The sequence below is a fragment of the Callithrix jacchus genome, chromosome 1 (genome assembly GCF_049354715.1).
Source record: "Callithrix jacchus isolate 240 chromosome 1, calJac240_pri, whole genome shotgun sequence".
Classification (NCBI taxonomy): Eukaryota; Metazoa; Chordata; class Mammalia; order Primates; family Cebidae; genus Callithrix; species Callithrix jacchus.
In genome coordinates this window covers 64,251,352-64,268,142 of record NC_133502.1, presented here as the reverse complement: position 1 = coordinate 64,268,142, position 16,791 = coordinate 64,251,352, and the positions used below count along the sequence as shown (strand labels likewise).

The window sequence follows — 16,791 nt, the reverse complement described above, 5'->3', positions numbered from 1 at the left end:
ATTGACATTTACTGTTTTGAAGCACTATGTTTTGGGGTAATCTGTTACACAGCAATAGATAACTAATACATACATGTAATCTGATAAGTACAACATTATATTTCCCTTCTCTCTTCTTAACACTCTTCTTGTAATACGAAGAGTGAATTTTTGGCAGTCGTTTTACACCATGGGCTCATGTGGAGTGGTCAACTCAGGCTTCTCCACAGTTCTCACTTGAATTGTTTGGTTATTTTAGTTTTTTTTACTTTTTAATTTTTATGGGTACATGGTAGGTATATATATGCATAATAATCACATCACAGTAGATCTGTCACCTCAAGCATTTATCCTTCATGCTACAAACAATCCAGTTAACTCTTTTGGTAATTTTAGAATGTTTTGGGTTATTTTTAAGCTGTATCTTTACTACTTTTGAAGCTGGTTTTTGTTTTTAGTTTAAATGCTAGACTTGACATTCTGATGTTCACTGTCTTACTTTATTTAGCCCATCACCCTCAGCTTATCAAGATATTTAGAAACCCCAGTTGTCATTAAACATACTAATTTCTACCTAATTTTGTGTTTTCCTTAAATGTATAAGCCCAACATGCCATTTTCTATATCTTTGTTAAAATAATGATTGGCCTCAGAGGTGTACATATTATGAGCGTATCACTAGAAACCCCTCTTCATATGCCATTATTCTTTGGGTTTCTTGATATTTTTTATGTTTATTTTGTCTACAAGAGGATTGTGAAAAATTGATAACTAGAGTACTATAGAAACCTGTTCTCCACAAATACCTGGAGATAATGACAAAATGGCGCTTCTTGTTGTTTTCGTCATTCTTCTCAATACAATACTAGGCTCATGAGAGATACAAATAGAAAATTCCTATGAGCCAGAAACAAAGAGAAAAGTAAAACTCAGAGTGATATACGTACGATCTGTCATTGCAGCTGTCTTGGGGAGATGGAGAACCAGTAAGAGATAGATACTTGTGTATCAACATGTACTTGGGAATAAGAAATAAGGCCTAGGGCCTGATTGAGATGAAAAATTGGAACTTAGATTTTCCATAAAAGGCTGAATCTTATAAAGAACTGTAGCCACACAAAAATGAGAGGAAAGACTTTCCACTAATTGTCCCTGATGACTACAGGGAAATGTATTCCTGACCCCAACTCTGGATAAAGGATGAAATTTTCCCATGATAAATCAAGAGCAAACTGAAAACTTTTGAGTTGGGAATACAAATTTTAACCAATTATAACATGCTGGAACTCCATGTTAAGAAATTAACATAAGGTTGGTCCTTGGCCAATAAGACCCAATGGTTACCTGCTAGAAATAAATGTAAAAGCTCTTTTCAATGAGACAAATTGCACAAAGGCCCTACAGCAAAAACAAGCACTGCCTAAGATGAATTCTTAATTTTTTTAATTATAAAACTAACAAGCAATCAATCCACCATGAGTAAATATTAGGAGATATCACAAATAGAATGGTTAGAATACCAAGAATCTTAGATAATGATCAATAAAATGAAAGAAGCCATAACATAATTTGTTAAATGATGAAGAAAAGAAGTTTCAGAAACAATAAGGGAATAAAAAGATTATTGAAAAAACAGGGAGATTTTTAAGAGAACCAAATAGAACTTACAGATATGAAACTTATAGTCATTGAAATTTAAAAATCAGCAGGTAGATTAGATTGCTTTAGACACAGACAGATTAGTGGAGTGGGAGATGGATTTGATGTCCATTGAACAACATTTTTAAACGTTTTTTTTTTTGAGACAGGGTCTCATTTAGTTGCCCAGGCTGGAGTGCAGTGGTGTGATCTCAACTTACTGCATCCTCTGCCTCCTGGGCTCAAGCAGTCCTCCCACTTCACCTTCAGAGTAGCTGAGACTATAGGTGTATGCCACCACACCTGGCTAAATTTTATATTTTCTACAGAGATGAGATTTTGCCATGTTGCCCAGGCTGGTCTTGAACTCCTGAGCTCAAGCATTCCGCCTGCCTTGGCCTCCCAAAGTGCTGCAATTACAGGCAAGAGACACTGTGCCCAGCTCATTTTTAAAATTCTATAAGAAGGAAAAAACTTTCAACATAGAGTTATATGCCTAGAGAAAATACCTTTCAAAAACCTAAGTAAAATAAACATTTTTTTAGACACTCAAAAACAAAGAATTCATCATTCATAGACCTACCTACACTAAAAGAAATGTTAAAGGAAGTCCTTCAGGAAAAAAGAAAATGATGCTGAAGAAACTGTGTGTCTACTCAGAAGAAAGAACGATGTTAAAAATGGGAATAGAAAGGTTTTTTTTCATCCATTATATGAATCTCTTTAAAAGACAATTGACTTTTAAGTTAAAGTAGCAAGGGGTTAATAATATATGTAAATTAAAATGTGCGACAACAATAACACAAAGGCCAGGAGAAATGGAAGAGTACTATTGTAGGTTCTGGAACGATATATATGAAGAGGTGTTATAGCATTTAGAGGAAGACTGTGGTAAGTTAAAGATGTATATACTCTTTTTTTTTTTTTGAGAAGAAATGTTTATTAATTTTTATGAAGTTACGAATTTATAAAAGTATAAATTTATGAATTTATAAAAGTATAAATTCACACAGAGCTGTTTAAACAAGGAGTTTCCAAGAGTATTATAAACTATGCAGTCTGCTACATGTGATTTCAAAGAAATGATAAATTACATCTAATGTGTAGATATAATAATAGAATCAATTTTTGATATTTAAATTATCCTAAAACCTGTTCAGTGTGAATACTCTTAAACCTTTCTTTTCTGTTTATGCTTCTGGCTGAGAATGGAAGAAAGGATGGAGGCTTCAAATGACTGCAATTCTTCAGATGGTTTCTTGTGACCACTCGTAAAGTATTTTTCTCCAGAGTCCAAAGGCAAGATAAAAAGTCTCCGACTTGAAATCAGAATCGATCTGTTGATCTGCTAGCCACAGCTCGAATATTGCCATAAACCTTGGCAGGAGGAGGATTTCCCAAGATTAGGTTGCAAATGGCAGTTTTTGCCATCTTGATGTTTTGGAAGGAGCCAAGGATGTGAACTTTGACATCAGCCAAAACTATCCGCGTCCGTGTCACATTCTCTATGGTGAATTTGTTTTTTCCTCCTTTGCCAGCAATTCTTCCTATTGCCCTGGATAGATGGTCTCCCTTTAAGGGTTTAACAACTGTAATTTCAAAAGACTCTAGGAAGAGGTCATCCAACCTGATGAGGGCAAGTGCATCCTCCACCTGAAAGCCAAGAATAAAGGCTTTCACAAAATCAGCTGCTTTTGTCAGAGCACTAACATCCCTTGTTTCTTTACAAGTCCTGATTTCTACATTCCTTGATTTCAAGTTAAAGCGTATCTGAAGTCCCAAATGTTCCACAATAGGAGTAAATATCTTCAACCAGTTTTCTTTTAATGGTGTGTATCTGTTAGCTGGGACCGGAATTTTCCTTGTTTCTTCTTTCCCAGTCAGGAACCCGTCACCGCAGAGGGGCGGGAAGACTGGCCTCTTTGCCGACCTGGCCTCTTCTGTGTCCATAAGGCCCACATCCCTGCCCTCTCCCGCTGCGGACAGCTGTTCAGCCTGCCGTTTTTTCGCCCGCCGGCCACCCTTGCAGGTGACCTGGGTAAAGCCCTCCTCTGCCCCGGTGCTCTCTGCTTCCATTTCGGATTCCAACCCTGGGATTCCTAAAGATGTATATACTCTTAACTCTAAAGCAACTATTTTGTTTTTTCTTGGAGATGGAGTCTTGCTCTGTCACCCAGGCTAGAGTGAAGTGCCACGATCTCGGCTCACTGCAGCCTCTGCTCCCCAGGTACAAACAGTTCTTCTGCCTCAGCCTCCTGAGTAGCTGGGATTACAGGTGCCCATCACAACACCCAGCTAATAATTGTGTTTTCAGTAGAGACAGGGTTTCACCATGTTAGCCAGGCTGGTCTTGAACTCCTGACCTCAGGTGAGCCACCCACCTCGTCCTCTCAAAGTGCTGGGATTACAGGCGGTAGCTACCATGCCTGGCCTAAAACAACTATTAAAATACAAATTGAGGACCAAGTACAGCTGCTCACACCTGTAATCCCAGCACTTTGGGAAGCTGAGGTGGAGGATCATTTGAGCCCAGGAGTTTGAGACCAGCCTGGGCAACACAGCAAGACCCCATCTCTTAAAAAAACTTTTTTTTTAAATTAGCCTGTAGACTTAACTACTAGGGAGGCTGAGGTGGGAGGGTTGCTTCAGTCCAGGGGTTTGAAGTTACAGTGAGCTGTGACTGCACTTATTGTACTCTAGCCTGGATAACAGCAAGACCATCTCTAAATAATAAAATAAAAAATAAAATGAATAGCAAATCAAAAAGTGACCATTAAGAGGCAAACCCAAGAGATAAAGTAGAATCATATAGTAATTCCCAATTAATAAAAAAAAAAAAAAGCAGACTAAGAAGAAAAAAAGGATAAAGAACAGTAGGAAAATATAAAACAAAGAGCACAATAATAGATTTAAACCTAACAATGTCAGTAATCACATTAAAAATAAATGATCGAAAGGCAATTAAAAGGTGGTTAACGTCAGATTGAGTGAAAGGTGAGACCCAAATATAAACTGTTTACAAGTGTGCTTTACATATTAAAGACACAAATTGGTTAAAAGTAAAAGGATGGAAGAAGCCATACACTGAGAATACTAGTCAAAAGAAAACTGAAGTGGCTTTTTAAATATCAAAGTAGATTTCAGAGCAAAGAATATTAGCAGTGATCAAGAAGGTATCATAAGGGCCAATTCACCAGAAGACCATAACAATCTTAAATGTTTATGCACCTAATAACATGGTTTTGAAATATGTGACCCAAAACCTGATAAAACTTTAGGGAAGAAATAGATACAAGTTACAGTTAGAAATTTTAATACTTTGAATAACTTATTTGAACATGTTAATTGATAGAATCGGTAGGAAGAAAAGTATAGCAGACTTGAACAAAACAGTCAACAAACTTGCTCTGTAGAACATTCTATCCAGCTAAAGTCTGTTTTATTTATACATTATTTTCAAGTACACAGAGAATATTTATCAAGACAGACAATATTCTAGGTCATAAAATAAATTTCAATAAATTTGAAAGGATTTAAGTCATGTAAGGTATGTTCTCTGATCAAAAGGGAATTGGGGTAGGAATCAAAATGGCTCACACATATTAACCCAGTGCTTCCGGAGGTGGGAGGATCACTTAGAGGAGTTCAAGCCTGAGCAACATAGTAAGACACTCTCTCTATTAAAAGAAATTGAAAAAATAAAAATAAAAAAGACCAGGCGCAGTAGCTGACGCTTGTAATCCCAGCACTTTGGGAAGCCAAGGCAGAGGATCACGTGAGGTCAAGAGTTCAAGACCAGCCTCATCAACATGGAGAAACCCTTTCTCTACTAAAAATACAAAATTAGCCAGGCGTGGTGGCACATGCCTGTAATCTCAGCTACTTGGGAGGCTGAGGCAGGAGAATTGCTTGAGTCCTGGAGGCAGAGGTTGCGGTGAGCTGAGATCACAGCATTGAATTCCAGCCTGGTCAACAAGAGCAAAACTCTATCTCACACACACCTTAAAAAAAAAAAATCAGCTGAGCATGGTAATGCACACCTATAATCTTTGCTACTCAGGAGGCTGAGGCTGGAGGATCACTTGAGCCAAGGGCTTCAAGGTTGCAGTAAGTTATCACAGTTCTACCACACTCTAGCCTGGGCAACAGAGCAAGACCCTGTCTCTTAAAAAAAAAAAAAAAAAAAGAAAAGAAAGATTGATCTCTGGAAAATCGCCAAATATTTAGAAACCAAATAACACACTTCTAAATAATTCACAAGTTAAAGAAGAAGTCAAAATAGAAATTGAAAAGTATATTGAACTGAATAAAAATGAAAGCACAGTATAACAGAATTTATGGTATGATGCCATAGCAGTATTTAAGGAGAAACTTACAAGACTAAACATCTATATTAGAAAAAAAGAAAGGACTCAGATCAGTAACTTTGACTTCATCCTTCGAAAGCAGAGAAAGAAGAGCAAAGGAGACCTAAGCTAAGCAGAAGAAAGATAGTAGAAGTTGATGAAATAGAAAACAGAAAATAGAGAAATATCAGTGAAACCGAAAAGCTTATTTTTTGAAAAACTCAGTAAAATTGAAACATATTTAGCCAGACTTAATCAATATCAGGAGTGAAGGATATTACTACAGAGAGTCTATATTTAAAGGATAATAAGTAATATTATGAACAACTTTATCCTAATAAATTTGAAAACAAATTTTAAAAATCTTTGAAAGATACAAATTGTGATAGATCACTAAAAAAGGTATAGGTAATCCTAATAGTTCTGTATCCACTAATGAAATTGAATTTAATATATAGGTAAAACCTTCCCACAAAGAAAGCTCCAGGCCCAGATGCCTTTATTGGTGAATTTTATGAAACAGTCAAGGAAGAGGCAATGCAAGCTTTATAAAAACTCTTTCCTAAGTTGCAGAAGTGAAAGACTTTCCAACCCATTCTATGAAATCAACATTACCTGTTGTTAAAACTAGACCAAAATAATACAAGTAAAGAAAACTATAGGAGACCATCATTCCTTACGGTAATGGGTACAAAATATCTAAAAATTTCAGCAGATGAAATCTAGCAATATATAGAAAAGATAATACATCATGATCAAGTAAAGTTTATCCCAGAAATACAGTGTTGGATTAACATTCAAAATTTAATTAGTGATATACGCCCAGAAGAAATGAAAGTAGAGGCTCAAGAAGATATATGTACACCCATGTTCGTAGCTGCATTATTTACAATAGCCCAAAGGTGGAGGCAACTTAAATGTCCATCAACAGACAATGAATAAACCAGTTTGGTGTATGCATACAGTGGAACATTATTCAGCCTTAAAAAGGAAGGAAGTTTCATCACATGCAAATGAACCTTGAGGACATATGCTAAGTAAAATAAGCCAGTCAGAGGACAAGGGCAGATGTGGCTCATTCCTGTAATCCCGGCACTTTAGGAGACCGAGGCAGATGGATCACCTGAGCTCAAGAGTTCTGAGACCAGCATGGTGAAACCCCATCTATACTAAAAATACCAAAATTAGCCAGGCATGGTGGCAGGCGCCTGTAATCACAGCTACTCGGAAGGCTGAGCCAAGAGAATCACTTGATCGCAGGAGGTAGAGGTTGCAGTGAGCTGAGATCACACCACTGCACTCCAACCTGGGCAACAGAGCAAGACTACGTCTCAAAAAAAAAAAAAAAAAAAAAACGAATACTGAAGGATTCCCGTTATATATGAGGTAGTTATTGTAATCAAATTCATAGAGACAGGAAGGAGAATGACGATTGCCAAGGACCAGGAGAGAGGGAAATGGCAAGTTAGTGGGTATAGAGTTTCAGTTTGGGAAGAGGAGAAAATTCTAGAGATTGAAAGGTGGTAATGGTTATTATACAAACACACACATTAGCCCAGGCCTACTTAGGGTCAGGATCATCATATCATCTTCCACCTCCACAACTCATCCCACTGGAAGCTCTTCAGGGGCCATAGTACCTGTGGAGCTGCCATGTCCTATGATAACAGTGCCTTCTTCTGGATACCTCCTGCAGGACTTGCATGAGGCTGTTATACAGTTAATATTTTAAAAAATATATATAAATAGAAGGAGTACACTTTAATGATTTTTAAAGTATAGTACAGTAAATACGTAAGCCAGTAACATGGTCATTTAGTATTATTATCAAGTAGCATGATTGTCTGTGGTACACTTTTATATGACTGGCAGCACAGTAGATTTGTTTACACCAGCATCACCACAGACAGGTGAGTAATGCATTGCGCTAGAACAGCCATGCCCTTTCAGCTCCATTATAATCTTATGGTGCCACAGTTTCCATCACTGACTAAAGCATCATTATGTGGGGCATGACAGTATTCACACAAAAACTCATACATAGCTCCTCATAGCAACATTATTTGTAATAACCAAAAATGGAAATAACCTCAGTGTCCATTAGTGATAAATGGATAAACCAAATGTGGTGTATACATACAGTGACTTACTTGGCCATTTAGGAATGAGGTACCTGCTACAGTATGGCTGAACCTTGGAAACTTATGCGAAGAGCAAAAAGCCACACACAAAAGGCCATGTATTGTATGATTACATTTATATGAAGTGTCAGGAATAGGAGAGAATTCATAGAGAAAGATAATAGATTAGTGTTTTCCAAGGATGAGGGAAGAGGTAGTTGGGGACATAGAGTTTCATTTTGGGATGATGGAAATGTTCTGGAAATAGATAATAGTGATGATGCACAACATTGTGAGTAACTAATAGCCAGTGAATTATATACTCTAAAATGGTTAAAGTGGTGAGTTTTCTGTAATGTTAATTTTATTTCAATGCAAACTTTAAAAATCAACCAGTGATTCCAAAACCAAAGGCCTTACAAGAAAGAAAACTACAGACCAATATCTCTCATGAAAAAAAACAAAAAACAAAAAAAAACCGAAAAACTGGCAAGTTGATCCCAACCATGTATAAAAAGAATTGCGCAGCATGACCCAGTGGGATTTATTCCAGATATGCAAAGCCAGTTCAGCATTCAAAATCAATGTAATCCATTAGATAAACAAATTAAAGAAGAAAACCATATTATTATATTAATGTGAGAAAGCATTTTGTGAAATCCAGTTTGTTATAAAATATTCTCAGCAAATTAAGACTAGAGGAAGCTTCTTCGATAAAGAAATATCTACGGAAGCCCTGCAGCTAACATCATCTTCAATGGTGAGAAAAGAGATACAAGGAAGGTGTCCCCCTCACCACTCCTATTCAAGAAGTATAGCCAGACATCAAACCTGCATTTTTTCTTATATGAGTTTCTGAAGCTTAGTGATAAGTTATGTATCTTTGAAGTTTTTCAATAAAAGAATCTTTTTCACCTTAAACAAAAATACGTGATCTGAGTGTTGTGGTTTTTTTGTTTTTTGTTTTCCAGTAGTCAAAGGTAGCCTGTCACTGAGAGAGAGAACCAACTTTAACATCAGGGAGAATAGGGTTTTGATTCTATCTTTGTCATTCATTGGTTTTGTAGCTTTGAGCAAGCCACTTAATGTTTCTTCTAGCTTTTGACTCCTCTGGCCCAGGAAGGCTGCTCAGAAGGCTAAAGCCCCTTATTATCTAGGGCTGCTGTCATCCCCTTGGGCTCGAATATGATAGATAAAAGTCTAAAGGCCCCCTCAGTAAAAAGAGGGGTGAGGTGTTAGGGGCCACTTTCTGCTTGAAATAGACTTGAGTATACTTGAACTCATTAGAGAGTTCACTTTTTATTTCATCACTGACAGAACTTGAATTGAACATTTGATGATAGAGACATAAAAAGATCTTCATGAGTTTCTCCAAGAAGCCACATCCTTTAGTTCAGGTCTATGTTTTGATCTTGATGGTGGCTGGTACTCTGAAAGATGTGTATTGTAGAGACATCACAGTGCCACTGCTTCCCTATTCCATTCAATTCTCCAAGCTTCAAATACCAGCTCTTAAAACATCAGGCATTTGTTGAATGACCGCCCTATGGTTCTGACTATACTGTGTGGTAGCAATGTAAAAGGGCCATCTTGCTAAGATTGTATTTGTTGTAAACTGATGAAATCACCCACTTTGCAGGGTCATTACAATGATTAAACTAGAAAATGTCTTTAAGTGCCTGGCACTTGTTAGACACTCAGAAATTGGCAGATGATATTGTTATTGTCAGCAGGGCTGTATTTATTCACCCATACTGTCTAACTCCATTTTCATGATCAGAATGTGAAATCAGTGTCTTCTCCGTGACCTCACCACAATCATGATGGGTGTGTTCATGCCCCATCAGACTGCCAGCCCTTGAGAGCAGGGCCCGGTGGGGTGTAGGTTGCAGGATATCAGTCTTTGTTCATTTCAGTTAGCTCTGTTCAGTGACTGCAGATGCCCTCTACCTCACTGCCTGGAATATATAATAAGAATGCAAAAGTCCTTCCACCTGATTTCATTTGGTAATTGAGAAGCCATAAGACTTCAGCCAAACTACTCCACCTCATTGTGCCTCACCTTGCCCATATGTAAAATAGGGAGATGGGTTAACTGGTTTTAATAGCTCTTCTAACTCTGGAATTGTATGACGTGATAACTACGATCACATTGCTCTTATTAACAACTCTAGGAAATGTGCTATCATTATTCATACACACACACACACACACTTTGACATAAAGGTTGCTTCACTTTCTTCTATATGGTTCTTAGAAATAATTATGTCCTTCCCATGCATTTAATTTTTGAAGGAAAGTGTTTATATAGAACTTTTGTATGGCTTTATAAGACAGACTTCATTGAAAGAAGAACAGTATATGCCAGTTTTTTTATAAGGGCACATAAACTGATGGTAGTGATTATGTTACATGAACGTCACTGCTAATGTGTGTTGTGGTCACAGCTGGATGTGGCTCTCTGCAGTTCAGCAGCCCTAGCATGTCTGAGGGAGGTGGCCCAAGCCCTTTGGTAACAGGAGCTATGTGTGGCAGTAATCCTTGGCTTGGCATATGTGGGGCAGGAGGGGGAACATTGGGAAGAGATGGATAGTTTTTTTAAAATCACCAAAAACACTCAGACACGCCTGCCTACTGGGAAATATGCCCACCCCCAACAAGAACCACTGTTCTACCCTGTCCTTAAAATGGTTCTGCTGGTCAGCTTATTCTGGAGTGGGGAGAAGAGAATGGTGCATCCCCTTGGGCCATGTTCTTCCAACCTTCTTAGGATGCTTTATAGGTTGTTTTCTTTTCTCTTGGTTTTCAGCGCATCAGAGCAGAGTGATGATGATCCTGTTTGTCCTGGAGCTGGAGTGGGTGCTGAGCACAGGACAGGACAAGCAATTTGCCTGGCACTGCTCTGAGAGTGGGCAGCGCTTGGGAGGTTATCGGACCAGTGCTGTGGCCTCAGGTCTGCAGTATCCTTTGCTGGATAAAAATCTCTTAGTAGGAACTTACCTGTTGACCTCTTTGTTTCATGAAATTTTGGAGTATGTGCAACTTGTACGTTTTGTTAATGATTGAGTTGCCCAGTGTGATTACAGTGCTCATAGAGTTTCCTAAGGCACAAATCATTAAGAGTTCCCATGTGAGCAGAGTGAAGTGCGGTCACTTCACCTGAAATAATAGACTGCTGGGCCATTTGTGAGCCTAGTGTAACACAAGGTCTGACATCTAGACAGAACACAGTGCAGATTCATGAACCTCAGCTGTCAGAAATTATGGTACATGAAGATGAAATCGTCACCAAAATGTAATCTTTGCTTTTTGTACAAAAGTAATTTACACATAGATATCAAGGTTGTGAACATTACTGTTGGTGCCTGGGAAAAGAAACACAGGATTCCTGTTCAGTTTTAAATAGTTATTGAGGGGCTACCATACCAGGACCAAAGTAGGTGAGCTGTTATCTACATGGTAACGTTAAAAGTTTTGTTCCAGGAATGAGACATTTTCAGGATAGGTAGAATGATATTTTTGTCTCCCAAGTTGCCAAGGTCCTCGTGCTCAGGGTGAATCCTTGCTGTTGCTGGGTAATGCTCACATCTGCCCGACTGGGCTCCAGCTAAACACAGTATTGAGCAGTGCATGACATATGGATGAAGCTGCCATTGTAGGGAGTAAAGGACCCTACAGTTCTTAGTTTAAAAGGAAGACAGTCTCTTTATCTTCTGACAAATTAAGAAGTTGGTAGAAACAGGTCACTTGTCAGTGAAAGCAGAAACAGTAAGTCCTGCTTCCTAATTTCATCTCCGTATTTATAAAACGCCTATTCAGTGATTCTCAGAATCTGACAAAGTACATTGCTGTTTCTTTGAAACCATGTGGCATTCAAAGGTATATTTTTGTGTTCATGTAAGGTAATATCACTCTTATTTTTCTCACTGGAAGAGCAAGGTAAAGAAACTAAGAATGACCATTGTGGAAAGTTGTGAAAGTAGCAAGTTGCCAAGAAGACCAAAGGCAAGGATAATAAGGAATGACAGGCAGGATCAGCTCATCTTTGAGAGGCTAATACTGCCTGTTAATAAACTCCAACCTTTATTTTCAAAAGCCAATTCAGATGAGCATAATACTGAAATTGAAATACATGAGCTCTCTTGCCAATACATTAATGACTTTTTACAGTATTAGAGCTGGAAGGGCACTTAGAGATCACCCAGTCCAACCCTTCTGTCTTTGTCCATTTGGGCTGCTATAATAAATTACTGTAAACTGGATGTCTTATAAAAAATAGAAATTTGTCTCTCACAATTCTGGAGGCTGGGAATTCTAAGATCAAGGCACCAGCAGCTTTAGTGTCTGGTGAGGGTACTTGCTTCCTGCTTCACAGATAGCATCTCCCCATGTCCTCACATGATGAAAGGGCAGAGGAGCTCTCTGGGACATTTTTTTTTTTTTATAAGGGCACTAATCCCATTCATGAGGATTCATATCCAAACATCATCATACTGGGAATTAGATTTTAACATATGAATTTTGGGGAGACATAATCATTCTGTCTTATTTATCTCTCTATCTCACACACACTGTTAATTATGGGCGGTGATGGATGTGTTAATTTGACCATGATGATTATTATACAATGTATATGTATATTACATTGTCACATTCTACATTTTGAATATATACAATCTTTGTCAATTAAATTTTTATTTAAATTCAGTCTATAGTATCCTTATTTTAGGGATGAGCTGACTGAAGCCCAGAAAGGGTCCTGTGTCTTATCTGAGGTCACCCAGCTAGTAAGAAGGAAAATACTCGCAAGAACCCAGGCCTTCTGCCTTGGACTCCTATTTTTTCACCATTATACTGCATTGCTCCTTCAAGAAGGAACTAATGGCATCAATTTAATTTGGTCTTATGCTGGTTTATATATTACTTAGCCAAGCCCAAGGAGTATGGAAAAAAAATGCAGATATTACCCACAGGAAGCTAACTTTTTAAACTATTTGAAAATGAAAAACAAAAAACAGATGCACAATGTTCAGCTTGCCCAACTATTGTAGTCTTTGATGCAGGATTATAACCACCACAGCTACTCCCTTTGGGCATCTCCAGGAGTCATCCTCATTTTGTGACTATTCCCTTTTGCCACACCATGTGGCTTACCAAGCAGAAAGTCATGTGACTGGGTATCAGAAGCCTGTGTGTGTGAGAGCCTCTGATTTCAGTTCCATCCAATCACCCTCACTGTTCAGGTGGTAAAGAGCTGCAATACTACAGACAGTCCCTCCCAAAAGATTCCCTGACCTCTGCCAGCTCTGCCTTGCCAACTATGATTTTTGGAGCCATGGTGCCAACCTTTGCTCTTGAGTATTTTTCCATTGCTAAACACCGATGGCATGAAAGCTCTGTGCTTTTGTCAGAGGGTCTTAGCCAAGAACCATGTGACTTTTCTAAGGCTGGAAGTTTTTTCTTGATGCTGGCTGGTAAGCAGACTGTTAATAGGCAAGCCATACAGTATTAGCTTTCACATTTAAATTTGGCTTTTAAAAACATTTCCTCTTGTGAACATCCCACCCCCACCCCTCTCCTTTCCTTCTTTCTGTCACCTTCCACACTTACAGGGGTTTTGGTTTCATTGTTCGTTTGTTTTAGTGATGAGAAGGGAGGAGGAAGATCTGATAAATCAACATGAAATATGAATAATATCATTACCCCTATTTATCTTAATAGTACATAGCTAATGGTTGATAAGAGACCTCCGCAGATGACTCATTCTCTCCTAGTTCCACCTCACAGTCATTCACCCAAGGTAACAAGTGACAGACTAAATCAGATTGAATTCTGCCTTTATTCCTTTTCTTTCAGGCATCTTAGTGGAAAATAAATATGCAGTGAAAATAACCAAATTTCAAGTAGAAAAATAAAGGAAGACAGACTGGTTCATAAATTGAATTATCAATTTATGATAATTCATAATATCTTAGATTGCAGGCTTTTACACATTACATTATTCACCGTCAAAACAATAATGTGAAGTAAAAACAAAATTGAATTATCAATTTATGAATAACCTCAAATTATTTGTTTTGACTGAAGATCTGAAGCTTTAAATATAAATGACCTGTAATAGTAACAATAAGAATGACAATAATAATAAAGAGGAAGAGAAAAGGAAAAGGAAAAAGAAAAAATATCTTAGATTTGCAGGTTTTTACCCATTACTTTGTTCACTGTCAAAACAATAATGTGATGTAAAAACAAAAGACCTAATTATTGCTTTTCACAATGTAGAAACCATGGCTCAGGAATAGGTGACTTGCTCAAGTTCACATGCCTGTTAACTGGCAGAACGAAGATTAGAATTTGGGGATTATAATTTTTCAGCTGCCCAGCAGAATGGGGTTATTTCCCGAAGGCCCCATGGGAGGTGGTACATAATAGGAAGTGGAAATGTGTTCCTTCCCCACTTCACTTGTTAGTCTTTAAATTTGTAAGTACTTTATCCAGCTTCATTTGTTAGTGTCTTGTTTGACCATATTTTGATTATGTTTTTCCTGTTTTTACAAAAATACTTCAGATACTCTATTTTAGGATTTTATTCATGTTGGAGATATTTCCAAGATGTCACCATGTGTAGTGGAATGTTTCCCACCTAAGGCAATCTCTTAGATTTATTTCTGTTCAGGTAAAGAGTTCTGAAAAACTGTTAAGATTATGTCAGTTTCTTCATATCATTCTTAATGCCAGTCACTCACATCCACTGTTGATTCTTCTATCCCTTTTTGCTTTCTCTCAATGTTTGCTATTTTACGGCAAATTCTAGACCTTATTTCATTTTATCCTTATATACTTGATTGAAAATATTTGGGTTACTTTTTCAGCAATCATAATACCATTATTACATCTGAAAATTAACAATCACTCTTTGATCTCCTTGATATTGTTGAATAATCAATCCATTTTCAGATTTCACTGATTATTTTGAAAATAGCTTTTTTGTAGTGGGTTTGAAATTGGATCTAGACAAGATCCACACATTGCACATGATTATCATATCTTCTAAATCTTTCTTCATCCAAAGCAGTGCCCCCTTCACTTTCTTTTTAATGCCACTGCCGAGTTGAAGGTACTGAATCTGTTCTGCACAGTCCCACATTCTAAATTGATGTCATTTAACTTGCTCCTTTGCCTATCCTCCTCACATGTTTTCTGTAAACTGAAAAACTGCCCCTATAATCTTGATTTCATTCAGATTCAGCTTTTTAGTGAGAGCATTTGGTTCTCACCAAGTATGCTTCATAGAGCTTCCCATTAAAAGGCATGTGACATTGCATTGTCGCCCTTTCAGTTATGCCAAGATTGATCGGCAGTTCTGGTGGTGACAGCCAGATCCCTGCAGCCCTGTCCTCCATACCAGTCTTTTCATGGTTTCATCCACTACTGACTTTGCCTGAACTCTTTTTTCGTTAATGTTGCAAAATGGTGATTTTCTAATCCTGTCATTTCTCCTATGTATTTGTTGGAATTCTAAAGGATAACTTCCCCCTCATTAACTAGGGCTGTTTGGTTACCCTGACATACAATTATTATAGGAAAAGCAGGATACATTCTTATATCTTTTTAGTTGCTAATTTTCAGAGTACAGATTTAGTGCCCTGGTTACCTTTAATAGGAATCTTTTTTTTTCTTTTTGAGCACTATTATAAATGTTAGGTTGTTTGTTTTTAAATAATAATATGTTCAGTATATTTCAATAAATTGCCATCTTTTTATTTTATGTTCAAATTATCCCATCTTTGGCCAGTAACAGCCCCATTAAATGGACCCCAATGTCTATTTTATTTTATTTCGAGACAGAGTTTCACTCTTGTTGCCCAGGCTGGAGTGCATGGTGTAATCTCAGCTCACTGCAACCACCGCCTCCTGGGTTCAAGTGATTCTTCTGCCTCAGCCTCCTGAGTACCTGGAATTACAGGTGCCCGCCACCATGCCTGGCTAATTTTTTGTATTTTTAGTAGAGATGGGATTTCACTGTGTTGGCCAGGCTGGTCTCAAACTCCTGACCTCATGGTCTGCCTGCCTCACTCAGCCTCCCGAAGTGCTGGAATTACATGCGTGAGCCACTGCACCTGGCCCAGTTTTTATTTTTTAAAGACTATTTTTTTAGAGCTGTTTTAGATTCATAGCAAAATTACGCAGAATTTCCTGTGCACCTTATGACCTCAACATGCATGTCCTCCCCATTACCAGCACCCCCACACCAGAGTGATACCCTTGTTACAATCAGTGAACGTACTTTGGCACATCATTATCACCCAAAGTCCATAGTTTACGGTCCACTCTTGGTGTTGTACATTCTGTGGATGTGGATAATATATAAAGACATGTATCTACCATTGTAGCATCATATGGAATAGTTTCATGCTGTAAATAGCCTCTGTGCTCTACCTGTTCGTCCCTTACCACCGTGTCTACAAGAAGCCTATTTAGCCTTTGGTAGCCTCCTTGCTTTCTGACTCAACATGTCTCATGTTCGTCTTGTACTTTTTTCCTGTCTAGTCCTGGAATCAGTCATTTTTTTTTTAGTGAAGAACAATATTCAGAGGTAGCTAAGAAGTATATGTAAATGAGTGTGTATTTTTAAAAAGAGAATGGATCATCAGTTCATATATTTCTTAATTCAAATTTAACATTACAGGATTTTTACTTTTTGGTTT

The 16,791-nt window shown here is 37.8% G+C and overlaps 1 protein-coding gene and 1 pseudogene across 6 annotated transcripts in view; one reads left to right on the top strand and one right to left on the bottom strand.

Annotated features, from left to right (window-relative positions):
• WDFY2 (WD repeat and FYVE domain containing 2) overlaps positions 1-16,791 on the top strand; it is a 188,606-nt gene that overhangs the window by 125,301 nt on the left and 46,514 nt on the right. For 4 of the 5 annotated variants that reach the window (XM_035297673.3, XM_035297678.3, XM_002742652.7 and 1 more), the window contains one exon: positions 10,893-11,043. The exons of the other annotated variant lie outside the window; for it this stretch is intronic. In XM_035297673.3, the coding sequence (XP_035153564.1) occupies positions 10,893-11,043 (151 nt within the window). The remainder of the gene's footprint in view (positions 1-10,892; positions 11,044-16,791) is intronic. 5 annotated transcript variants of the gene reach the window in all.
• Positions 2,532-3,716, bottom strand: LOC103791417 (RNA-binding protein PNO1 pseudogene; annotated as a pseudogene). The gene has a single exon (XR_013529740.1). The product of XR_013529740.1 is annotated as an RNA-binding protein PNO1 pseudogene (transcript).